Consider the following 25,634-nt stretch of genomic DNA (forward strand, 5'->3'; position numbering starts at 1 on the left):
ACACTGGAAACAGCCATGGCGGATGGTCCAGTGGCAGAACTGCTGCTCCGGCGGCTGGAGGCGTCCGATGGCGGCCTGGACAGTGCGGAGCTGGCGACCGAGCTAGGCGTGGAGCATCAGGCGGTGGTGGGCGCCGTGAAGAGCCTTCAGGCCCTGGGCGAGGTGAGCTGGGTTGCTTTGCCCTTGCACCTACAGCCCCCTTGCCACGAGGGCCCTACGTCCAGGCCAAACTCCCTCAGGCCTAGTTGAGGGTAGCTGTATACATGTCCACCCCGGGACGAGTAAGGGCCCAGACGCACGCATGCCATAAAGGTTTATTAACCTCAGCGTGGGTAGGGGGTACGACGATGGACAAAGAAGACGCAGTTGCTGCCCTCACGCAGGTTGCGACCTAATAGGAAGGTGCTTCAGTAACCAGAGTGATGGGGGGAACACAGGGGAACCAGCGGTGACAGCTGACTCAGCCTTGGGGGTTAGGGAAAGCGGACTGGTGCAGGTGACGGCTGAGTCGTGTCTCTGCACTGTGGCAGAAAGTGATAGCGCTTTAGAGATCAGTGGCCGGGAGTTTGGGAGGTGGCAGGCGGCGAGGGAGACCAGGACAGCTGTAATTGCAAGGCCTCTTAGGTCTTTACCTCATGGGGGAACTGAGGAGCCATAGCAGGAACCAGAGCCAGTCAGATGAGTGTGCTAGCTGCATCACCTTTGGGGAGAATTGGCAGGGACAGGACTAGAGGTGAAGGGATGAAAGCAGAGGCTGGTACTTGCTCAAGCTGGAGGGCATGATGTCTGGCTCTGGGAAGGCAGCTTGGGGGAGGTGGGGAAGGCCTGGGATTCAGGACAAGGCAAGGGGAGCACAGATGAAGTCCCACCTTCTGACTTGGGCAAGTGGACAGTGACAGAGTCACAGGAGGAGGATGCTGGGGGGCCCGTGGGCCACCCAGGAGGCTGGATCCATGAAGCCAGGATCTGGGCCCTTTATCCACAAAGATCATGTTCTGTGCCCCACTGTAGTCTCAGCTTGTTTGTCCAATCCCTTCCATAATCCTAGGCTGTTGACCATGTTATTCCCATTTTGCAGATGTGACAGCTGATGGTCAGTAACATAATCAGTGTGAATAGAAGGGGCTGAGGAGCCCAGATTTGAAATTAGGCACTCAGGCTGCAGAGCCCATAGTCCTCAAAGCAGAGGAGAGATAGCAGCTATGTTGTGTGGGGTGACAGTGCCTTCATCAATATGATCTGACATTTGTATATGTCACAGAGGGTTAAATAATGTAAGAAATGAGGTTCAATCTAATGACAGTAATAGCCATAATAATAATAATTATAGTAGTTAGAATTTATGCCAAATTTATCACATGGTAGGCACTATATATTCTTTCTGAGTATTAATTTACCTACTCCTTGAAATCATCTGAGGTAGAACCCATCACACCTTTCTTTTATGGATGAGAAGAGTCACTCAGAAGTTAAGCAACTTTCCTGAGGTCACAAAATAAGTGAAGGGCAGAGCTGGGATTGAAACGAAGTGAGAGCTAGGCCCTGTACACCCTACTTATCCTTGTTATCCTTGTCTGCATGGCTCTGGACCTGGAACCTCAGTTTTTGTTTGTAATGTGGGCCTCCGGAGCCCTTCTCTGACATTCTGGGGACTGACGTGAACATTTTTTGTTTTGTTTTTTGAGATGGAGTCTCGCACTGTTGCCTGGGCTGGAGTGTAATGTCGTGATCTCGGCTCCCTGCAACCTCTGCTTCCCCAGTTCAAGCAATTCTCCTGACTCAGCCTCTCGGGTAGCTGGGATTACAGTTGCCCACCACCATGCCCCGCTAATTTTTTGTATTTTTTAGTAGAGATGGGGTTTCACTATGTTGGTCAGGCTGGTCTCAAACTCCTGACTTGTGATCTGCCCACCTTGGCTTCCCAAAGTGCTGGGATTACAGGCATGAGCCACTGTACCCAGTGACATGTGAACATTTAGACATGGAGACAGGCTGGGGATGGTGGCTCATGCCCGTAATGCCAGCACTTTGGGAGGCTGAGGCAGGAGAATCACTTGAGGCCAGGAGTTTGAGACCAGCCTGGACAATATAACAACACCATATCTTTTTTTCTTTTTTTGGAGATGGAGTCTCACTCTGTTGCCCAGGCTGGAGTGCAATGGCGCAATCTCGGCTCACTGCAACCTCTGTGTTCCAGGTTCAAGCCATTCTCCTGCCTCAGCCTCCCGAGTAGTTGGGATTACAGGCACATGCCACCACACCTGGCTAATTTTGTATTTTCAGTAGAGAGTGGGTTTCACCATGTTGGCCAGGCTGGTCTCAAACTCCTGACCTCAGGTGATCCACCTGCCTTGGCCTCCCAAAGTGTGAGCCACTGCGGTCGGCCCACTCTGTCTTTAAAAAGTAATTTAAAAATTAGCCAGGTGTGGTGGCAAGTGCTTGTAGTCCCAGCTACTTGGGAGACTGAGGCAGAAAGATCGCTTGAGCCCAGGAAGTCAAGTCTGCAGTGAGCTGTGATCACACCACTGCACTCCAGACTAGCGACATGGTGAGGCCCACTCTCAAAGAAAACAAAAACAAAAAAAGGTGGAGACAAATCACTTCACCTAATTTTTCACATTAAAATCAGTCATGGCGCTGGGCGCAGTGGCTCACGCCTGTAATCCTAGCACTTTGGGAGGCCAAGGTGGGTGGATCACCTGAGGACAGGAGTTCAAGACCGACCTGGCCATCATGGTGAAACCCCATCTTAAAAAATAAATAAATAAATAAAATCAGTCATGGGTTCAAAACTGACAATAAGAATTTGTCCTCTGCCAGGTAACATCCTTAGTGATCTACTTTATCCTAGGAGTTGTATAGCTGGGATGCGAAGCCAGCTTCAAGGGCTGTGCTTTGAACCTGGGACCCAGTGCTGCAGAAAGGAGGTGCCTGGATCTGAGCCTCACCCCTGCCCGGACCCCCTCATTTTCCTGCAGGTCATCGAGGCTGAACTTCGCTCCACCAAGCGCTGGGAGCTTACTTCGGAGGGCGAGGAGATTGCCCGGGAGGGCAGCCATGAGGCCCGTGTGTTTCGAAGCATCCCCCCCGAGGGCCTGGCCCAGAGCGAGCTTATGGTAGGATCTGCGGGGTGAATGGGGAGTGGGTGATGGGGTGAAGGCGGCCCTTGTGCCCCACTCACTGCAGCCTCTCTTTTCCAGCGACTGCCCAGTGGCAAAGTGGGGTTCAGCAAGGCCATGTCCAACAAGTGGATCCGGGTAGACAAGAGCATGGCCGACGGGCCCCGGGTGTTCCGAGTGGTGAGTTCCTACCGGCTGGCCAGCGGGCATATGGACGGGCACACGGGCCCCTGGCTCACACCCCTCATCCCGGCAGGTGGACAGCATGGAGGACGAGGTGCAGCGGCGGCTTCAGATGGTCCAACGGGGACAGGCTGAGAAGCTGGGGGAAAAGGAGAGGAGCGAGCTGAGGAAGAGGAAGCTGCTGGCTGAAGTGTGAGTGGGTGCCTCGCCAGGCTCAGGCTCCCACCACCTGTGTGGCATGGTGGAGGCATGATAGGAGGGAGACACCTGGCCCACTCCAGACACAGGTGTGGCCAGTTTCCTCCCAGCCCACTTAATGCCATAGCTGTCAAGCCCACGCACCTTGGGGTCTTTCCCCATGAGGACCCTTCTGCTGAGAACTGTTTTCTTGCTGATCTTCAAAGCAGGCTCCTCATCAAGTCTCACTCCTGTGTCCCCTTAAAGAGGCCACCCTGACACCCCTCCTCTCCCCTTGAGTTCCATGAAGCCCATCACTCCTAGTCTTCATTCTTTGGTGCTTGTTCCTATCTTTCACTGTCCTTAGCATGATGTAAAGTTTAATGAATGCACACCAGACGGGCTCCTGGAACCTGGACTGGCTGGGAGCTGTCCTCTCACAGGACACATGTCCCCTTTGAGCAGACACAGAGTGGCAGAGAGAACAGACGAGAGCTGGGATGCCTAATTGAAGTCCAGGTTCTGCCACTTAACTAGTTGTGTGACTTGGGCTTTGCTGGTCTCAGTTTCCTTATCTATAAAACAGCGTGGGCCAAGTGTGGTGACTCAAGTGTATAATCCCAGTTACTCAGGAGGCTGAAGTGTTAGGATCACTTGAATCCAGGAATTCAAGGCCAGCCTGGGCAACATAGAGAGACCCCATCTCAAAAAAAGAAAAAGGGGCCAGGCACAATGGCTCATGCCTGTAATCCCAGCACTTTGTGAGGCCGAGGCGGGTGAATCACCTGAGGTCAGGAGTTTGAGATCAGCCTGGCCAACATGATGAAACCCCATCTCTACTAAAATTACAAAAATTAGCTGGGCATGGTGGTGGGTGCCTGTAATTCTAGCGACTCGGGAGGCTGAGGCAGGAGAATTGCTCAAACCTGGGAGGCAGAGGTTGCAGTGAGCTGAGACTGCACCATTACACTCCAGCCTGGGTGACAAGAGCAAAACTCTGTCTTAAAAAGAAAAAAGGAAAAGAAAAAGGAAGGCCTGGCACAGTGGCTCATGCCTGTAATCCCAGAACTTTGGGAGGCTGAGTCGGGCGGATCACCTGAGGTCAGGAGTTCAAGATTAGCCTGACCAACCTGGAGAAACCCGTCTCTACTAAAATAGAAAATTAACCGGGGGTATGATGGCGCATACCTGTAATTCCAGCTACTCAGGAGGCTGAGGCAGGACAGTCACTTGATTCCGGGAGGCAGAGGTTGCAGTGAGCTGAGACTGTGCCATTGCACTCCAGCCTGGACAACGAGTGAAACTCCTCAAAAAAATATAAAAACAAAAAACTGTGCTCTTTCAGGAGCTTGTGGGGAGACTTTAGCAGAACAGAGCATGGCACGAATAAATCTGGTAGACTTTCCCTAATACCATCACTCAGTTGTGTACTTACCACCTGGCATACATTAGGTTCTCAATTAGTGTTGAATGAATAAGTGAGTGAATACAAGGAGATAGAATGTGGCCATGTAGGATTTCAGGTAGTGACAAATGTCAGGATGGAAATAAAGCAGAGTGACTTGGTAGGTGGCATGGGGATCCTCATCAGATGGGAGATCAAGGAAAACCTCTAGGGGAGATGGCAGTGGCATCCCCTTCCTTTCCCTCGCTGCAGGACCCTGAAGACCTACTGGGTGAGCAAAGGCAGTGCCTTTAGTACCAGCATCTCCAAGCAGGAGACAGAGCTGAGCCCAGAGATGATCTCCAGGTAGGGGGCAACCCCAGGTCAGGGAAGGTGGGAGCTGGGGCAGGGGGCGGGGGCAGGTCCTTACCAGGACCTTGGATTCTCCCCCAGTGGCTCCTGGCAGGACCGGCCCTTCAAGCCCTACAACTTCTTGGCCCAAGGCGTCCTCCCTGACAGCGGCCATCTTCACCCCCTGCTCAAGGTCCGCTCCCAGTTCCGACAGATCTTCCTGGAGATGGGGTGAGCATGGGGCTGGGGGTGGGGCCTGGTGCTGCCACTGGACACAGGCAGGTCAGTCAGGCCGTGTCTCCCACCAGGTTCACCGAGATGCCGACCGATAACTTCATTGAGAGCTCCTTCTGGAACTTTGACGCCCTCTTCCAGCCCCAGCAGCACCCAGCCCGTGACCAGCACGACACCTTCTTCATTCGAGGTGGGTCAGCCCCTAGGGCCTCCCTGAGACATGAAAGATGCCAGGCCAGAGCCGAGCCTTTACAGAATGGGCATTCCATTTTATCAAATTAAGTCTAGAACTGGGCATGGTGATGTGCACCTATAGTCCCGGCTACTTTGGAGGCCAAGGCAAGAGGATTGTTTAAGCCCAGGAGTTCAAATCCAGCTCAGGCAACATAGGGAAGAGTCTACTTCTAAAAAAAAGAAAAAGTTACAGTCCATCCTTGTGGCCAAGAAGGCCCAAGGGAGCTGATGTGTCAAGCTCTGTTCTCATTCCCTGACCTCCAGTCTTTTTTGAGACAGGGTCTAACTCTGTCATCCAAGTTGGAGTGCAGTGGCATGATCTTGGCTCACTAAAACCTCCACTTCCTGGGTTCAAGCAAATTCTCCTGCCTCACCCTCCTGTGTAGCTGGGATTACAGACACCTGCCACCATGCCTGGCTTAATATATATATATATATATATATATTTTTTTTTTTTTGCATTTTTAGTAGAGACAGGGTTTCTCCATGTTGGTCAGACTGGTCTTGAACTCCTGACTGTGTGACCCGCCCACCTCGGCCTCCCAAAGTGCTGGGATTACAGGCATGAGCCCCCACATCATGCCTGACCCCCAGTCTTCTTTGGGCATGCCAGGCTGTGCCCACCTCAGGGCCTTTGCTTATGTTCTGTCTTTCACTGAGAACTGTTTTCTCCCAGATCTTCAATGGAGGCTGCAGCATCAAACCTCTACTTACGGGTCACCAGAGACAGGCCAGCCTAACACTCCCAGCCCCACCCCCAGTTCTACAGAAACCCTTCACCCCTAGTGTTCATTCATCTGTCTCATTTCTTTCTTTTTTTGTGTGAGACAGAGTTTTGCTCTTGTTCCCCAAGCTGGAGTGCAATGACGCGATCTCGGCTCACCAAGCTCCGCTTCCCTGGTTCAAGCAATTCTCTTGCCTCAGCCTCACCTCCTGAGTAGCTAGGATTAGAAGCATATGCCACCACACCTGGCTAATTTTGTATTTTTAGTAGAGATGAGGTTTCTCTATGTTGGCCAGGATAGTCTTAATCTCCTGACCTTGTGATTCGCCCGCCTCAGCCTCCCAAAGTATTGGGATTACAGGCGTGAGCCACCGCACCCGGCCCCATCTTTTTCTTCTATTGCCCTTAGCACTGTCTGAAATGGAATGACTTTCCACAGTGGGTGGCCTTCCTGACCAAGAGGGCAGTTGAGGTCACTGGGTGCCTGCCATCTGGCCAGGAGAAGCAACATCATTCTCATCATCACTGTCATAGCACCCAAAACTTACTAAGCAGTTGTCACATGCTAGCCACTGTTCTAATCTTTCTGCCAACTACTGGAAGCATACTGGTACCCCTTTTTACAAAGAAGGAAACTTGCCCAGGCTCAGTGGGTATAATCCCACTGTTTGGGAGGCCAAGGCGAGGATCACTTGAGGCCAGAAGTTTGAGCAACGTAGAAAGACCCCATCTGTACAAAAGAAAAAAAATTAGCTGGGCATGGTGGTGCACGCCTGTAGTTCTGGCTACTCAGGAGGCTGAGGTGAAGGATTGCTTGAGCCTGGGAGTTTGAGGCTACAGTGAGCTATGATTGTATCGCTGTATTGCAACCCAAGCAACAGAGCAAGACTCTGTCCTTTTAAAAAAAAAAAAAAAAAGGCCAGACGCTGTGGCTCACGCTTGTAATCCCAGGACTTTAGGAGGCTGAGGCAGGCAGATCACCTGAGGTCGGGAGTTAGAGACCAGCCTGACCAACAGGGAGAAACCCTGTTTCTACTAAAAATATAAAATTAGCCAGGTGTGGTACATGCCTGTAATCTCAGCTACTTGGGAGACTGAGGCAGGAGAATCACTTGAACCCGGGAGGTGAAGGTTGCGGTAAGCCAAAATTGTGCCATTGCACCCCAGCCTGGGCAACAAGAGCGAAATTCTGTCTCAAAAAAAAAAACGGGCCAGGTACGGTGGCTCGCGCCTGTAATCCCAACACTCTGGGAAGCCGAGGTGGGTGGATCACCCGAGGTCAGGAGTTCGAGGCCAGCCTGACCAACATGGCAAAACTCCATCTCAGCTAAAAATACAAAAATTACCTAGCCACCTGTAATCCCAGCTACTCGGGAGGCTGAGTCAGGAGAACTGCTTGAACCTGGGAGGTGGAGGTTGCAGCAAGGCAAGATTGAGCCATTGCACTCCAGCCTGGGTGACTGAGCAAGACTCTGTCTCAAAACACACACACACACACACACACACACACACACACACACACACACACACACGTGAAAACTGAGGCATGAGAATCGCTAGAGGTTGTAGTGAGCCCAGATTGCACCACTGCACTCCAGCCTGGACAACAGAGCAAGACCCTGTCTGAAAAACAACAAAAAAAAGAGAAATGCTCATTGACTGACCTGATGCTCTGCCCTCCCCAGATCCAGCTGAGGCCCTGCAGCTCCCAATGGACTACGTCCAGCGGGTCAAGCGGACCCACTCTCAGGGCGGCTATGGCTCACAGGGGTGAGGCAGGACTCACCTGGTGTGGAGGGGAAGGAGGCTGGGGACCCCTAGGCTATTGCATGGACTTCCCACCTTTCCTTCTGAAGGTACAAGTATAACTGGAAGCTGGATGAGGCCCGGAAAAACCTACTGCGCACCCACACCACATCAGCCAGTGCCCGTGCGCTGTACCGCCTTGCTCAGAAGGTGCGGTTGGCCCAGATGGGGGCCAGAGTGGGGAGAGGGTTCTGTCAAAGCGACCTTCTGACCCATGCCCGGGCCTGGCTCGACTGTCACCCCTAGAAACCCTTCACGCCAGCCAAGTACTTCTCCATTGACCGAGTATTCCGGAACGAGACCCTGGACGCCACGCACCTGGCTGAGTTCCACCAGATCGAGGGCGTGGTGGCAGATCACGGCCTCACCCTGGGCCACCTCATGGGCGTTCTGCGGGAGTTCTTCACCAAGCTGGGTGAGCAGGTGGGCAGGGGTGGGCAGTGGTGGTGCGGTAGCGGGCGGGCACATTGGTCACCAGCATTATCCTCCAAACCCCTGCTCGCCTGCCCGCCCCCACTCCCTGCAGGTATCACCCAACTCCGCTTCAAGCCAGCCTACAACCCATACACGGAGCCCAGCATGGAGGTGTTCAGCTACCACCCAGGTCAGGGTGGGCCCTGGTACTGAGGTGGGGAGGGAACTCTCAGGCTACCATGGTTCAGCCCAGGTCCCCCCACTGCCAAGCCTGTAACCCACCTTCCAAGCTCACCACCAGACCCAGAACCTCTACCAGCAGTGCCCAGAAACTCACAAGCACTGGCCCTGCCTTCCCTATCCCACCCCTGCAGGCCTGAAGAAGTGGGTGGAGGTTGGAAACTCAGGGGTGTTCCGTCCAGAAATGCTGCTGCCCATGGGGCTTCCCGAGAATGTGTCAGTCATTGCATGGGGCCTCTCCCTGGAGCGGTAAGTGCCCAGGCGGGAACTCGGGGTGTCCAGCTGCCTCAGATCACTCTCTAGGCATACAGATCTGCGTGGTTTCAGCACCACTGAACTTTTTTTTTTTTTTTTTTAGACAGAGTCTTGCTCTGTCACCCAGGCTGGAGTGCAGTGGCACGAGCTCTATTCACTGCAGCCTCCGCCTCCTGGGTTCAAGCAATTCTCCTGCTTAAACCTCCCAAGTAGCTGGGATTACAGGTGCCCGCCACTGCGCCCAGCTAATTTTTGTATTTTTTTTTGAGACGGAGTTTTGCTCTCGTTACCCAGGCTGGAGTGCAATGGCGCGATCTCGGCTCACCGCACCTCCGCCTCCTGGGTTCAGGCAATTCTCCTGCCTCAGCCTCCTGAGTAGCTGGGATTACAGGCACACACCACCATGCCCAGCTAATTTTTTGTATTTTTAGTAGAGACGGGGTTTCACCGTGTTGACCAGGATGGTCTCGATCTCTTGACCTCGTGATCCACCTGCCTCGGCCTCCCAAAGTGCTGGGATTACAGGCTTGAGCCACCGCGCCCGGCCTAATTTTTGTATTTTTAGTAGAGACAGCGTTTCACCATGTTGGCCAGGCTGATCTCAAACTCCTGACCTCATGATCTGCCCACCTTGGCCTCCCAAAGTGCTGGGATTACAGGTGTGAGCCACCATTCCGGGCCACAAAACTTTCACAGTAAGCACAAACTGAATGCCTGGCCCTGTGCTGTGAACATGACAGCTCACATCGCTGCCTGTGTGAATTGGGGGTCCCAGTGGAGCGAGAATGGTAACTAGCGAGACCAGTAAGTACATCAGGCCAGGCATGGTAGCTCACACCTGTCATCCCAGTGCTGTGGGAGGCCAAGGCAGGAGGATCACCTGAGCCAGGAGTTCAAGACCAGCCTGGGTAATAGAGCAAGTCTCTGTCTCTACAAAAAATAAAAACAGCCAGGCATGGTGGCACATGCCTGTAATCCCAGCACTTTGGGTGTCCGTGGCAGGTGCATCACCTGAGATCAGGAGTTCGAGACCAGCCTGGCCAACATGGTGAAACCCTGTCTCTACTAAAAGTACAAAAAATTAGCCGGGTACAGTGGCAGGCACCTGTAATCCCAGCTACTTTGGAGGCTGAGACAGGAGAATTGCTTGAACCCAGGACCACTGCACTCCAGCCTGGGCAACAGAGCAAGACTGTGTCTCAAAAAAAAAAAAAAAAAGACCAAGCACAGTGGCCCATGACTGTATTTCTAGCACTTTGGGAGGCCGAGGTGGGCAGATCACCTGATGTCAGGAGTTTGAGACCAGTCTGCCCAACATGGCAAAATCCCATCTCTACTAATAATACAAAAAAATAGCTGGGCATGGTGGTAGGTGCCTGTAATCCCAGCTACTCAGGAGACTGAGGCAGGAGAATTGCTTGAATCAGGAGGTGGAGGTCGCGGTGAGCCGAGATCGTGCCACTGTACTCCAGCCTGTGAGACTCCGTCTCAAAAAAAAAACAAAAAACAAATGCACTCAACAAATAAAGACAAAAATGTGTACCGGGGCAGTAAGTGATAATATGGAGGTCTAGGGCAACTACGTGGTCAGGGAAGGCATCAGGGAAGAAGTGTCATCATAGCAAAACCTGAAGGTGGATGAAGGGGTAAAGCGTGAGCGTATCTGGGGAAGGGTGTTCCAGGTAGCAGTCACAGCCAGTGCAAAGGCCCCGAGGTGGGAATGTGCCTTGTGTATTAGAAGAGGGAGGAGGCCAGTGTGGCTGGAGGTGGAGAGTGAGAGGAGGTGACAGGGGAGATGGCACAGGGCCCTGTAGGTCACGGAGAGAACTTGAGCTTTCCTCTGAAGAAGATGGGAACCATGGAAAACTAAGCAGAAGAGCACATGTGCTGACCTCATGGTAAACTCTGTTCCCTCCCTCATAAGCCCAACGATGATCAAATATGGCATCAACAACATCCGGGAGCTGGTGGGCCACAAGGTGAACCTGCAGATGGTGTACGACAGTCCCCTATGCCGCCTGGATGCCAAGCCGAAGCCCCCTCCCACACAGGAGGCTGCGTGACATGGACCACTCCAGGACAGCTTGCCCTCCCCGAGTCCCTGCTGCCCCACTCCTTTGCATCCCTGGGCCAGTGACCTTGTATTTATGAGGCCTCTGTGAGGCCAGCCCCCCCTTCCTCTTTCCCACCCGTCCCAGGGCCAGAATCCCAGGGACAAGAGGACCGGGTAGCAGGTTCCTTTTGTTGTCCTGTATGGTGTGTCCACTGTGAGGGTGGGCCCTGGGGAGACTTGTGGGCCACCTACCGTCTAATAAAGTGGGCAGTTGCCCCCATCTGGTGCCTTTCCTTAGGGGTGAGGGGTCTTGTTGGGTCTTCCTAGCTCAGTGTGCCACTTGATGGTCAAAACTCTGGGTACTGGGCTGGGCGCAGTGGCTTATGCTTCTAATCACAGAGCTGTGGGAGGCCAAGGTGGGTGGATCACTTGAGGTCAGAAGTTCCAGACCAGCCTGGCCAACCATGGTGAAACCCTGTCTCGACTAAAAATACAAATGTTAACCAGGCATGGTAGTGGGCGCCTGCAGCCCCAGCTACTTGGGAGGCTGAGGTGGGAGAATCGCTTGAACCCAGAGGCAGAGGTTGCAGGGAGTTGAGATTGCGCCATTGCTCTCCAGCCTGGGCCACAGAGCGAGACCTGTCTCAAAAAAACAAAACTTAGCTTAGCATGGTGGCTTATGTAATTCTAAGTACTCCAGAGATTGAAGTGGATCACTTGCACCTGGGAGGTTGAGGCTGCAATGAACGGTGATCACACCACTGCACTCCAGCCTGGGCAACAGAGTGAGACCCTGTCGTTAAATACATACTTATGTGTCTACATAAACACAAGTACCCTGGAATCTGTTACTATGTCTATCAAACCTGAACCTTGGCTGTGTAGAGATGAAGAGCAAGCTTCCTTATTGCCCTCTGAAGTTTCACTGAAAATCACTGACAAAAGGCAGATTAATAAAGAGAAAAGGTATACAAGTTTATTTGATCATAGTATCACCTGACAAGACCCAGAGATATAAGGAAAACTTTTATTGTTTTTTTTTTTTTTTTTTTTGAGATGGAGTAAGGCTGTTGCCTGGGCTGGAGTGCAGGGGCGACCTCAGCTCACTGCAACCCCTGGGTTCAAGGCATTCTCCTGCCTCAGCTTCCCAAGTAGCTGGGATCATAGGTGCACAGCACCACATCTGATTAATGAAAAGTGATTAATTATGCTTAGGTTCAACAAAGTTTGAACACCCAGGTAGAAAACTGATTGGACAAAAAAGGGTTTGTCACGGTTCATGCCTGTAATCTCAACACTTTGGGAGGCCGAGTCAGGTGGATCACTTGAAGCCAAGAGTTTGAGACCAGCCTGGGCAGCATGGAAAAACCTCATCTCTACTAAAGATACAAAAATTAGGTGGGGATGTGGTCCATCTGTAATCCCAGCTACTCGATTGGCTGAGAATCACTTGAACCTGGGAGGGCAAGGTTGCGGTGAGTCAAGATCTTACTACTGCACTCCACTGTTGCCTGGACAACAGAGAAAGATTTAAAAGAGTAGGGGGTGGTTGTCTAATACCAATAGGCTGAGTAGAGAAACCCAGCAAGGCCTGCGTGTCTAGATTCTTCTTGGAATATAAGGAATGCATGCTCAGAGAAGCCAAGAATCTAGATAGATAGGCCTTGTGTGGGGCAGAAACTTTTTTGACACAGGGGTCTTAGAACCTAGAGTCAATAGGGTAGGTCAGATAATTTCTTTTTTTTTGAGACAGTACTTTGGGAAGCCAAGGCAGGAAGATTGCTTGCGCCTGGTAGTTTGGGATCAGCCTGGCCTGAACACAGAAAGAGCTCATTTCTACAGAAAATATATATATATATTTTTTGAGACAGAGGAGTCTTGCTCTGTCACCCAGGCTGGAGTGCAGTGGCGTGATCTCAGCTCACTGCAACCTCCGCCTCCCAGGTTCAAGTGATTCTCCTGGCTCAGCCTCCTAAGTAGTTGGGACTACAGATGTGTGCTACCACACCCAGCTAATTTTTGTAATTTTTTTTTTTTTTTTGAGACGGAGTTTCGTTCTTGTTACCCAGGCTGGAGTGCAATGGCGCGATCTCGGCTCACCGCAACCTCCGCCTCCTGGGTTCAGGTAATTCTCCTGCCTCAGCCTCCTGAGTAGCTGGGATTACAGGCACGCACCACCATGCCCAGCTAATTTTTTGTATTTTTAGGAGAGACGGGGTTTCACCATGTTGACCAGGATGGTCTCGATCTCTTGACCTCGTGATCCACTCGCCTCGGCCTCCCAAAGTGCTGGGATTACAGGTGTGAGTCACCGCGCCTGGCCCTTAATTTTTGTATTTTTAGTAGAGACAGGTTTTGCCATGTTGGCCAGGCTGGTCTCGAACTCCTCACCTCAGGTGATCCACCCACCTCAGCCTCCCAAAGTGATGGGATTACAGGTGCGAGCCACTGCACGCACCAGAAAAATATTTTTAAATTAGAAAGGCATGGTGGATGACACTGGTAGTCCCAACTACTCAGGAGGCTGAGGCAGGGGGGTCGCTTGAACCTGGGAGGTAGAGGCTGCAGTGAGCTTAATCGCACCACTGCACTCAAGCCTGAGCGACGGGCAAGAGCTTGTCTCAAAAAAAAAAAAAGAATTTGCCGGGCGCGGTGGCTCATGCCTGCAATCCCAGCACTTTGGGAGGCCGAGGTGGGCAAATCACGAGGTCAAGAGATCGAGACCATCCTGGCCAACATGGTGAAACCCCGTCTCTACTAAAAATACAAAAATTAGCCAGGGGTGGCGGCACGCGCCTCTGGTCCCAGCTACTCGGGAGGCTGAGGCGGAAGAATCGCTTGAACCCAGGAGGAGGAGGTTGCAGTGAGCCGAGATTGCCCCACTGCACTCCAGCCTGGCGACAGAGCAAGACTCCGTTTAAAAAAAAAAAAAGAATTTGTTACTGAGAATATTTCCCAAGGCAGAGCGCATAAAGTTAAACAGAGCGGATAAAGTACAGAATAAATACAGGACTCTCTGAGATCCCTATAACCCGGGCGCTGCATGGGACCCTGAAGCCTCCCACAGCCACACACGGGTGGCCAAACACGCGCACGCGGAGCCTACCTTCCTGTTCCCCGGCAGCGCCTGCGCGCGCAGTCCCTGGACCGCCAAACCGCCCGCTAACGGTCGGCCCCGCCCGGCTGGTCGCCGAGTTCTCAAGGGGGCGGGGCTAGGAGTACACGCCAGGACACAAGCGCGCAAGCAGAGCTCGCCAGGGGCGGGGCCGGCGCATGCGCAAAGGGTGCGAGTTAGAAGGCGGGAAAAGACAGAATGGAGCGACAGGGAGTACGCTACGTTTGTTTCCTTCGCGCGCGTGGGGCGGGCGGACAAGTGGGCAGAGAACGGCTGCGATCCCAGCCTTCTCCAGCGGACCCGAACCCGGCCACTTGTCTTTTGCCATCGAGGCTGCCTCTCATCAGGCCTGGCCCCAAATTTTCTGACTGACTGAACCTGGCCCTGACTGACGCCCTGACAGTCTGATTTCCACACATGGCGCGTGGCCTGAGCGGAGTAGAGAAAGGCACAGACACCCACGCACCGTGCCCGGCTTTCTTTCTTTTTTTTTTTTTTGAGACGGAGTTTCGCTCTTTCGTCCAGGAAGGAGTGTAGTGGTGGGATCTTGGCTTACTGCAACCTCCGCCTCCTGGGTTCAAGCAATTCTCCTGCCTCAGCCTCCCGAGTAGCTGCGATTACAGGTGCCCGCCACCACACCAAGCTAATTTTTGTATTTTTAGTGGGAACGGGGTTTTACCATGTTGGCCAGGCTGGTCTTGCTCCTGACCTCGTGATCTGCCTGCCTCGGCCTCCCAAAGTGTTGGGATTACAGGCATGAGCCACCGCGCCGGCCTCATGTCTTCTGTTTGATTCAGAATCTTGCTCTGTCACCCAGGCTGGAGTGCAGTGGCCTGATCTCTGCTCACTGCAACTTCTGTCTCCTGGGTTCAAGCGGTTCTCTTGCCTCAGCCTCCCGAATAACTGGACTTACAGGCATGTGCCACCATGCCCGGCTAATTTTTTTTTTTTTTTGAGACGGAGTTTCGCTCGTTACCCAGGCTGGAGTGCAATGACACGATCTCGGCTCACCGCAACCTCCGCCTCCTGGGTTCAGGCAATTCTCCTGCCTCAGCCTCCTGAGTAGCTGGGATTACAGGCAAGTGCCACCATGCCCAGCTAATTTTTTGTATTAGTAGAGACGGGGTTTCACCATGTTGACCAGGATGGTCTCGATCTCTTGACCTCGTGACCCACCTGCCTCGGCCTCCCAAAGTGCTGGGATTACAGGCTTGAGCCACCGCGCCCAGCCTCTGGCTAATTTTTATATTTAGTAGAGACGGGGTTTGAACATGTTGGTCAGGCTGATCTCGAATTCCTGACCTCACAATCTGCCTGCCTCAGCCTCTCAACGTGCTGGGATTACAGCATAAGCCACCTTGCCCTGCCCCGACTTCATTTCTTTTCTGCCACCTCTTTCTCAAAGGACTCCAGCCGACACACATACCAGTTAGAAGCGCAGGCCCCCCAGTTCTGCTCCCACAGCCCTGCCCGCACCCAGTCCCTCCAGGTCTGGTGTCCAGGCGCTCCCCAGGGACAGAGGGTCCTTTCACCCCACGCCCCTATCCTCGTGGCACCACCCCAGCCCTGCCCATCTCTCCTTTGGGTCCCCACCGTCCCGCAGTGGCACATCAAGGTGCCCAGGGTTGAAGAGTCGGCAGGAGGGCGACCTGTTCACTCCTCATGCCCTCTCCTGACTGTGCTCACAGGTGGACATGCCCCATGTAAAGTGCAAAGACCAGGAGCCGCAGCCCTTGGGGGAGAGCAAGGCACATCAGCAGTTCGAGGAAAACCATGAGGAGGAAGCTGGTGGAGGGCCAGATAGGTGAGGAAGATCCTGTCCCTACGTGTCCACATGGGCCCCTGGGTCCTTCTCGTTCACCCTTTTCTTCCCCAAGGTTCTGCCAGTGTTTACTTTTTTTTTCTCTTCCTGACACAGCATCTTGCTTTGTCACCATGCAGTGGTGCGATCATGGCTCACTGCAGCTTCCACCTCCCAGACTCAAGTGATCCTCCCACCTTAGCCTCCCAAATAGCTGGGACTACAGGTATGCCAGAACATCCAGCTAATTTCTTAAAAAATATTTAGGCCAGGCGTGGTGGCTCATGCCTGTAATCACAGCACTTTGGGAGGCCAAAGTGAGTGGATCACTTGAGGCCAAGAGTTCAAGACCAGCCTGGCCAACATGGCCATCTCTACTGAAAATACAAAAAATTAGCCGGGTGTGGGGGGAGGCGCCTGTAATCCCAGCTACTTGGGAGACTGAGGCAGGAGAATTGCTTGAACCCAGGAGGCAGAGGTTGCAGTGAGCTAAGATTGTATCATTGCACTCCAAGCTGGGCAACAGAGTGAGACTGTGTCTCAAAAAAAAAAAAAAATTCTGTAGCCTGGGCACGGTAGCTCACTCCTGTAATTCCAGCACTTTGGGAGGCTGAGATGGGTGGATCACAAGGTCAGGAGTTTGAGAATAGTCTGGTTAATACAGTGAAATCCCAAAATCCCATCTCTACTGAAAATACAAAAATTAGCTGGGCATGGTGCTAATGTAATCCTGTAATCCCAGATACTTGGGAGGCTGAGGCAGGAGAATTGCTTTAACCTGGGAGGTGGAGCTTGCAGTAAGCCGAGATTGTGCCACCGCACTCCAGCCTGGCAACGAAGCAAGACTCTGTCTCAAAAAATATATACATATTTAGTAGAGGACGGGTGTGGTAGCTCACGACTGTAATCCCAGCACTTTGGGAGGCCGAGGTGAATGGATCACTTGAGGTCGGGAGTTCAAGACCAGACTGGCCAACATGGCAAAACTTCATCTCTACTAAAAATACAAAATTAGCCAGGTGTGGTGGTACATGCCTGTAATCCCAGCTACTTGGGAGGCTGAGGTGGGAGAATCACTTGAACCCGGGAGGTGGAGGTTGCATTGAGCCAAGATTGCACCATTGCACTCCAGGCTGGGCAACGAGAGTGAAACTTCCATCTCAAAAAATAATAAGGCCAGGCACAGTAGCTCATGCCTGTAATCCCAGCACTTTGGGAGGCCAAGGCCACCAGGTGGATCAAAAGGTCAGCAGTTCAAGACCAGTCTGGCCAACATAGTCAAATCCCATCTCTACTAAAAATATAAAAAATTAACCAGGTGTGGTGGTGTGCGCCTGTAATCCCAGCTACTTGGGAGGCTGAGGCAGGAGAACCACATGAACCCTGGAGGTGGAGGTTGCAGTGAACAGAAATCACGCCATTGTACTCCAGCACAGGCGACAGTGTGAGAATCCATCTCAAAATAATAAATAATGAATAATAGAGAATGGTTGGGAGGGAGAATGAGTGGATGTAGGGAGGTCCAGTGGGAGGCTTCTTCAGGGGGTGGCCTTTAGCAGGGCAGATGGAGGAAGTGCCTTGTGCCATGAGGCACAGGAAGGGGTTGAGGGAGGATGTCTCCTGGCCGTGGTGTGCTGGAGCTAGCTCCTACCACCTTGCAAGAGATGATTCTACACATCTCTTCTCAACTTGGCATATAGCATCTTCATGTTGGTAGCTTGAAGCTGCCTATGGTGGGAGTCTTTGTACCATGAAAATTGGCAAACGCACCAAAACAGGGCTTTCCCCCCATCACAAAGCCAGTTGCTAAATGCTTACCAGCACATCACTGCTGCCTGCTTTCCAGCTTGTGGTAGTTTCCAGTAGGTGGTGGCTTTTTTGGCAGACACAAGAACACAAGTTCTGTGTTGTCCTTGTTTTTCTGAGCCATTTTAGGTGGCCAGGGACATCCATATGTCCAGGATACAGTTGGACTTTCTGACCCGGAACTCGGGGTGGGGTGAGGGGCTGGAGATGGTGCCTTGGGAGTCACTGTTTCATCAGCAGCTGTGGAATGAATGAGATCACCTGGGGAAAGAGTGAGAGGAGGCTCAAGACAGGGCCCTGAGGACCCCAGCAGAAATAAAGCCAGCTTCCCTGGCCCCCCACATTCCTCGGTTGTAAAGCAGGCCATGGGGTGCAATTGGTTTCTAGGTGTGTGCTATCAATTGGAGACCAAAAAAAGGGAAGCAATGGCTGAAGTCGTTCGTTTGATAATACCTTACTTCGGAATAGCAGGTTTCGACCAGGATCTGTGTGGTGAAGAGACACAGACCACTGCAAATCATTTAGAGACTTCAAGGAGCTCCACAGGAACTCTGGGCCAAAAAAACAGATAGATTAAAACCAGTGCAGGGGCCAGTTAATAGATCCAGCAGCAGATACTCAGTAACATGATTAAAATGTTAACACGTTTCCAGAGAGAAAAGGAGAGGTTGAGGAACTGGCTCATCAGCTTCGATTCAAGCGTTCCCCCCTTCCTGGCTGTACTTCATCAAAACATTGTTTTGCCCAAGCGCCAGAGATTCTGTTGTGTTCCCCCCTTGAATGTTTGATTAGCTTGCCTGCTCTCCTGGGACTGCCGCCCGCGGTGGTCATAAGTGGCTGGCGGATTGTTTACTTGTATATCTGTTAGAGGCCACGGAGGGAGGGCCCCACCAGCGGGTGGCTCTGGCTCAGTCGCCTGCCAATCACAGCTTTACCTGGAGCGAACAGATGGTCTCTTCGCTTAGACCCATTTCCTCCGCAGCTCCTGGGCCCCCTGCCAGCGTGGGCCCTGCTTGGGAACTATGTCCTAATCCTTGCAGCCAAATTAGGGACTTCTTAGAAGGACAGACCATAATAGACGAACGCAGCGATGTGTTCACAGCCCCCAGCCCATTGCCCAATCCCTGCGCAGGCCAGGCACACGCGACGTGCTGTGTTGGGCTGACTTGCATTCTCTGGCCTCAGTCCAGGGTTCGGCAACAGAAGCCGGCCTAGGAACCGGGAAAGCCAGCAGCGAGGACACCGCGCATTTTGTTTATTAAAGTTAATTGGTAAATGCAGGCCCAGGGAAGCCTATGATTCATTAGCATCCTCATTAATATGCAGCTGCTGAGTATTAAGAAAAATGAAATCGAAAGGAATAAATCCACAAAGGAGAGGTTGGAAAAATAAAGAAGCTCTCAGCAGACATCTGATGCAGGTCTTTATCCTACCATTAAACTTGAATTAGCTGAATTCAAGTGCTTTTTTTTTTTTTTTTTTACTGTTTGCTTAGCTGCGATGAAAACCGGTTCCAGCTTCATCCCTTGAGCCTTAGAAAGAAGCCGCTCTGAACCATTAGCAGCAGCTCAAAGCAGGTTGTGAACAATCACACAAAAAGAAACACCTGGTGCTCTCATTGATTTTAATTTTAGGGTCTGAAACTGCTGAGAGCATCCAGGAGAGGTTCAGACAGCAAGGCGAACTGTGGGTACGAGGAGGTGTGGGAGCCCCAGTGTCAGTGCTGCATTCATTTAGATATTCAGCAAACTGATGTTTTTGGGGTGTTGAAAAACAGATGAATAGGGTGTAGTCTGCACCCTCAAGATGGTGTGTGCTGGAGGGCACTGATATTCATAAATTGTGGCAGCTTTGTGACCAGCAAGACCACAGTGTTGTGTGAGTAGAGAAGAAAAGTTCCAAATGTTCCATTACGAAGGAGGCAGGAAAGGAAAGTCATTCCAGGCAAAGGCTGACACGTTTGGCGAAATTGTGGAAGGTCCCTGATTGCTGCAGGTGGAAGGGCTGTAGAAATCAGTAAGGCTGGGCTCAGTGGCTCACGCCTGTAATCCCAGCACTTTGGGAGGCCGAGACCAGTGGATTACAAGGTCAGGAGTTCAAGACCAGCCTGGCCAACATGGTGAAACCCTGTCTCTACTAAAAATATAAAAATTAGCAGGGTGTGTTGGTGGGTGCCTGTAATCCCAGCTACTCGGGAGGCTGAGGCAGGACAATTGCTTGAACCTGGGAGGCAGAGGTTGCAGTGAGCTGAGATCACACCACGGTGCTCCAGCCTGGGCGAGAGATCAAGACTCTGTCTCAAAAAAAAAAAAAAGAAAAGAGTAAGGCAGCACTGGGTGTGGTGGCTCATGCCTGTAATCCCAGCAATTTGGGAGGCTGAGCTGGGTGGATCACCTGAGGTCAGGAGTCCAAGATCAGCCTAGCCAACATGGTGAAATCCCTTCCCTACTAAAAATACAAAAATTAGTCGAGCATGATAGCAGATGCCTGTAATCCCAGCTACTCAGGAGGCTGAGATGGGAGAATCCCTTGAACCCAGGATACAGTGGTTGCAGTGAGCTGAGATCTGGCCACTGTACTTCAGCCTGGGCAGCTGAGTGAGACTCTGTCTCAAAAAAAAAACACAAAGCAAAAATTAGCTGGGTTGGTAGTGGGTACCTGTACCACCTACTGGGGGAGATTGAGGTAGGAGGATTGCTTGAACCTGGGAGGTGGAGACTGCAGTGAGCCAAGATCACGCCTCTGCACTCCAGCCTGGGCAACAGAGCTAGACCCCATCTCAAAAAAAAAAACAAAACATTAAGGCTGGAAGAGAGGGTGGAGGTCAGGGTCCTGGAAGGCCTTGTATGCTATGTGGAGGAATTTAGACTTGATCTTGTGGCTGGTGGGGGACTGTTTTAGGCTGACCAACAGGAGTAGGAAATCAGATTACAGTGTAGAAGGTCACTAGGGACTGACACTGTGGCTCATGCTTGTAATCTCAGCACTTTGGTGGGCCGAGGCAGGATTGCTTCAGGCCAGGAGTTTGAGACCAGCCTGGGCAATATAACGAGACCTCCATCTACACAGAAAAATTAAACAAAATTTAGCCAGGAGTGGCGGTGCCTGCCTGTAGTCCCAGCTACTCAGGAGGCAGAGGCAGGAGGATCATATGAGCCTGGAGGAGTTCAAACTGGCAGTGATCATGCTGATGCACTCCAGCCTGGGCAATGGAGCAACCCGTCTCTTAAAAAGAGAAAAAAAGGTCAGGTACGGTGCCTCATGCCTATAATCCCAGAACTTTGGGAGGCTGAGGTAGACGGATTAGTTGAGGTCAGGAGTTTGAGACTAACCTGGCCAACATGGTGAGACCCTGTCTCTACTAAAAATACAAAAATTAGCCGGGCGTGGTGGCGTGTACCTGTAGTCCCAGCTACTCAGGAGGCTGAGGCAAGAGAATGACTTGAGCTTGGGAGGCGGAGGTGGCAATGAGCTGATTTTGCACCACTGCATTTCAGCCTGGGCAACAGAGTGAGAATCTATCTCAAAAACAAAATAACAAAAAAAAATTTTTTTTTTTTGAGACGGAGTTTTGCTCTTGTTACCCAGGCTGGAGTGCAATGACGCGATCTCGGCTCACTGCAACCTCCGCCTCCTGGGTTCAGGCAATTCTCCTGCTTCAGCCTCCTGAGTAGCTGGGATTACAGGCACGTGCCACCATGCCCAGCTAATTTTTTGTATTTTTAGTAGAGACGGGGTTTCACCATGTTGACCAGGATAGTTTCGATCTCTTGACCTCGTGATCCACCCACCTTGGCCTCCCAAAGTGCTGGGATTACAGGCTTGAGCCACTGCGCCCAGCCCCAAAAATTTTTTTAAAAAGAAAAATAATGCCAGGCGTGGTGGCTCAGCCTGTAATCCCAGCACTTTGGGAGGCTGAGGCGGGCGGATCATGAGGTCAAGAGATCGAGATCATCCTGGCCAACATGGTGAAACCCCGTCTCTACTAAAAAATACAAAAATTAGCTGGGCGTGGTGGCATGCGCCTGTAGTCCCAGCTACTCGGGAGGCTGAGGCAGGAGAATTGCTTGAACCCAGGAGGCGGAGATTGCAGTGAGCCGAGATTGTGCCACTGTACTCCAGCCTGGCGCCTGGTGACAGAGCAAGACTGTCTCAAAAAAAAAAAAGAAAGAAAAAGAAAGAAGTATATAAAATAAAGGTCACTATGGCCTAGTTGAGAAGTGCAAGTTACAGAGCTGCTAATGATGGTAGATTTAGAGAAATTAAAAAGGTAGATCACGCCTGTAATCTTAGCACTTTGGGAGGCCTAGGCAGGCAGATCACCTGAGGTCAAGAGATTGAGACCAGCCTGATAAACATGGTGAAACACTGTCTCTACTATAAATACAAAAATTAGCTGGCATGGTGGCACGCGCCTGTAATCCCAGCTACTCCGGAGGCTGAGGCAGGAGAATCGCATGAACCCGGGAGGCAGAGGTTGCAGTGATGTGAGATGGCACCACTGTACTCCAGCCTGAGAGACAGAGTGAGACTCCATCTCAAAAAAAAAAAAAAAAAAAAAAGAGAGGATTTTGAGACAGGATGCAGAGGGACAGAGAGAAGCCGGACTCTAGGCTTGCTGCTAAGTTTCAGGCTAGGGAACCAGGTGGCTTTTTATGTCATTCACTAAGGGAAGGGAGGATGAAATTGGGTTGCCAGGGAGATGATGCTGTTGGTTGTGCAAATGTGGAGTTTCAGATGCCTTTGAGACAGCCAAGTGGGGAGGCTGGGAGGTTGCTTAGAATGTTCTTGGGAGCTCAGGAGAGAGGCTCAGGAGAGAGGACTGGGATGACAGAATTCAGGTGATCAAATTCGAGTGTGGATAGTAATGGAAAGTACTTTTGCAAGTTATTTATTTATTAGCAGAACATTTATTGCTTCTCTCATGAGGGGTAGGTACTGAAGATACAAAGATGAATGAATGAGACATGGCCCTGGCCCTCGAGGAGACTAGAAGGGGAGGCCAAGGTGTAGACAGTGACACTATAGGTGCTGTGTGCACCTAACCCAACCAAGGAACACTTTTTTTTTTTTTTTTTTTGGAGATAGAGTGTCGCTCTTGTTGCCCAGGCTGGACTGCAATGGCATGATCTCAGCTCACTACAACCTCCACCTTCTGGGTTCAAGTGATTCTCCTGCCTCAGCCTCCTGAGTAGCTGGGATTACAGGTATGCGCCACCTGTAATCCGTTCTGTTTTTAAAGCAGAGAACAAGGCGTTGGCAGCACAATCTATATGCAGAATTTTTCTAGATTTTTATGATCTTTGTCTCAATTTTAGTTATCTCCTCCATACCCAACTGAAGTTCCATTTTATTACATTGAATATTATGAAGTTATGTAACATTACATGTTACTCAACATTTTTCATTCTGTTTAGCTTTTTAGACAGCTATCTATCAACCAGTGCCACTATTTCACTGGTTAACACAATATTTGAATACATAATTACAGTTACATGTATGGCGTGGGACAACTTTGTGTGTGTGCGCATTTCTTTGAATGCTCTCTTCTTTTTTTTTTGTAGGATGGAGTCTCACTCTGTCACCCAAGCTGGAGTGCAGTGGTGTAATCTCGGCTCACTGCAACCTCCCCCTCCTGGGTTTAAGTGATTCTTCTGCCTCAGCCTCCTGAGTAGCTGGGACTACAGGCATGTGCCACCACAGCCAGACAATTTTTGTATTTTTAGTATAAAGATGGGGGTTTCACCATATTGGCCAGGCTGGTCTCAAACTCCTGACCTTGTGATCCATCTGCCTCGGCCTCCCAAAGTGCTAGGATTACAGGTGTGAGCCACCTCGCCCTGCCTAAATGCTCTTTAAATATAATTCAACAGGTATTTACCTCGCCTGGTGGGGGCAAAGAGGTGCAGATACACTATAGCCCCAGGCGGTCAACATCACCCAGTAGGTTGGGAAAGGGATGCAGCAGGTTAGTGACAGGAAAGTCACTTAAGAAAGCATCAGCCTGGGCACAGTGCCTCACGCCTATAATCCCAGCACCATGGGAGGCCAAGGCAGGAGGATCACTTGAGGTCAGGAGTTCTCGACCAGCCTGGCCAACATGGTGAAACCCCATCTCTACTAAGAATATGAAAATTATGTGGACGTAGTGATGTGTGCCTGTAACCTAGCTACTCAGGAGGCTGAGGCAGAATGGCTTGAACTTGGAAGGTGGAGGCTGCAGGAGATTGCTGATTGTTCAGTCAGGCGCAATGGCTCATGCCTGTAATCCCAACACTTTGGGAAGCCAGAAGATTGAGAGCAGCCTGGACAACATAGGGAAATCTAGTATCTACTTAAAATTTTTAAAAATTAGCCGCGCATGGTATCCTGTGCTTCTAGTCCTACCTACTCAGGAGGCTGAGGTGGGAGGATCACTGGAGCCCAGGAGGTTGACACTGCAGTGAGCTATGATTGTGCTACTGTACTTCAGCCTGGGCAACAAAGCAAGACCTTGTCTCTATTTAAAAAAAAAAGTAAGAAATAAAGCATTGATACTATTATTGGTATTCCAAAGAAGTGAGTTGGTGTCATAAAACAACAGTGGGCTTTGGGGACAGATAGCTCTCCTTCGTCTAGAACTTTGGACATATTCAGTTGTGCCTCTTGGTCTGTTTTCTCAGCTGTAAAATGGGGGTGCCATTCTCATTGTTGAGGGTGTGTGTGTGAATGGAATAACCTAGGAAGCATGCCTCATATCACCCATGGGAGGCAACAACACCGGTCCCCTTCTACCACATAGCTCTTTCAGATCAGCCGCTCTTGGGAGAGTTTGGTGCTGATCTCAGCATCCTTTACGTTGAGAAGTCAGGTTTCTTGCCCTTGTCTCGCCACCTCCAGTGCCAGTCGCCAGCTGACAGTGCTGGAAGGGAAGTCGGGACTCTACTTCTCCTCTCTCGACTCGAGCATCGACATCCTGCAGAAGAGAGCCCAGGAGCTGATCGAAAACATCAATGAGAGCAGGCAAAAGGACCACGCACTCATGACCAACTTCAGGAACAGCCTGAAGACCAAGGTGACAGGCTCCACCCAGTGTGGGGGGATTCCTTATGCAAAAGGAGAGGGAATGAACTGCTGATGAATGTCTGTTGTACCAGGCACAGTGCTAGGCTATTCATACACAGCACAGGCGCTCCTCCACTTACGATGGGGTTACATCCCAACAAACCCATTCCAAGTTGAAAATGCTGTAAGTTGGCCAGGAATGGTGACTTACGCCTGTAATCCCAGCACTTTGGGAGGCCAAGGTGGGCAGATCATGAGGTCAGGAGTTCAAGACCAGCCTGGCCAATATGGTGAAACCCCGTTTCTACTAACAACACAAAAATTAGCTGGGCATAGTGGTGTACACCTGTAGTCCCAGCTACTGAGGAGGCTGAGGCAGGAAAATAGCTTGAACCCAGGAGGTGGAGGTTGCAGTGAGCTGAGATAGTGCCTCTGCACTCCAGCCTGGGCAACAGAGCAAGACTCTGTCTCAAAAAAAAGAAAGAAAGAAAAAGAAAGAAAGAAAATGCTGTAAGTCAAAAATAAGTTGAACCATAGTAAGTTGCGGATCATCTATATCTCAGTTTACCCTTAGAATAGTCCTACAGAGAAGCTACTGGACCCATCTTATAGATAAGGCTTGGAAATGAATGATTTGCATGACAAGAGAGCTAGGCTGTGGGAGCAGGCGTTGGATGTCCTCCTGCCTCCAATA

General features: G+C 51.2%; 2 protein-coding genes and 1 long non-coding RNA gene across 3 annotated transcripts in view; 2 read left to right on the top strand and 1 right to left on the bottom strand.

The window, feature by feature from the left end:
* FARSA (phenylalanyl-tRNA synthetase subunit alpha) lies at positions 1 to 11,458 on the top strand. Its single transcript, XM_012435869.2, has 13 exons — positions 1 to 162; positions 2,979 to 3,116; positions 3,201 to 3,299; positions 3,376 to 3,494; positions 5,137 to 5,229; positions 5,317 to 5,445; positions 5,523 to 5,638; positions 8,092 to 8,176; positions 8,263 to 8,362; positions 8,459 to 8,627; positions 8,739 to 8,816; positions 9,001 to 9,115; positions 11,046 to 11,458. Exons 1-13 carry the CDS (start codon positions 16 to 18, stop codon positions 11,182 to 11,184), a joined length of 1,527 nt encoding a protein of 508 aa, XP_012291292.1. The 5' UTR covers positions 1 to 15; the 3' UTR covers positions 11,185 to 11,458.
* LOC105705929 (uncharacterized) lies at positions 2,436 to 18,984 on the bottom strand. The gene is made up of 4 exons (XR_002479574.2): positions 18,832 to 18,984; positions 18,350 to 18,447; positions 17,909 to 18,157; positions 2,436 to 3,441 (listed from the first exon to the last, which is right to left on the bottom strand). It is a non-coding gene; the product is annotated as an uncharacterized LOC105705929 (long non-coding RNA).
* Positions 14,452 to 25,634, top strand: part of SYCE2 (synaptonemal complex central element protein 2) — a 14,210-nt gene continuing 3,027 nt past the window's right edge. The window contains exons 1-3 of the mRNA XM_012435874.3: positions 14,452 to 14,502; positions 15,978 to 16,093; positions 24,776 to 24,950. Of these exons, the coding sequence (XP_012291297.2) occupies positions 14,488 to 14,502; positions 15,978 to 16,093; positions 24,776 to 24,950 (306 nt within the window). The 5' untranslated portion in view covers positions 14,452 to 14,487. The remainder of the gene's footprint in view (positions 14,503 to 15,977; positions 16,094 to 24,775; positions 24,951 to 25,634) is intronic.

Source organism: Aotus nancymaae, unplaced genomic scaffold, assembly GCF_030222135.1.
Source record: "Aotus nancymaae isolate 86718 unplaced genomic scaffold, 86718_ANA_hifiasm-v0.15.2.pri h1tg000028l, whole genome shotgun sequence".
Lineage (NCBI taxonomy): Eukaryota > Metazoa > Chordata > Mammalia > Primates > Aotidae > Aotus > Aotus nancymaae.

Bases quoted from the DNA above. Each gene is read 5' to 3' on its own strand.
- FARSA (XM_012435869.2), top strand. From the start codon at position 16: ATGGCGGATGGTCCAGTGGCAGAACTGCTGCTCCGGCGGCTGGAGGCG. The intron at 8,177-8,262 runs GTGAGGCAGGAC...TTCCTTCTGAAG, and splicing joins GGCGGCTATGGCTCACAGGG to GTACAAGTATAACTGGAAGC. The intron at 8,363-8,458 runs GTGCGGTTGGCC...TGTCACCCCTAG, and splicing joins TGTACCGCCTTGCTCAGAAG to AAACCCTTCACGCCAGCCAA.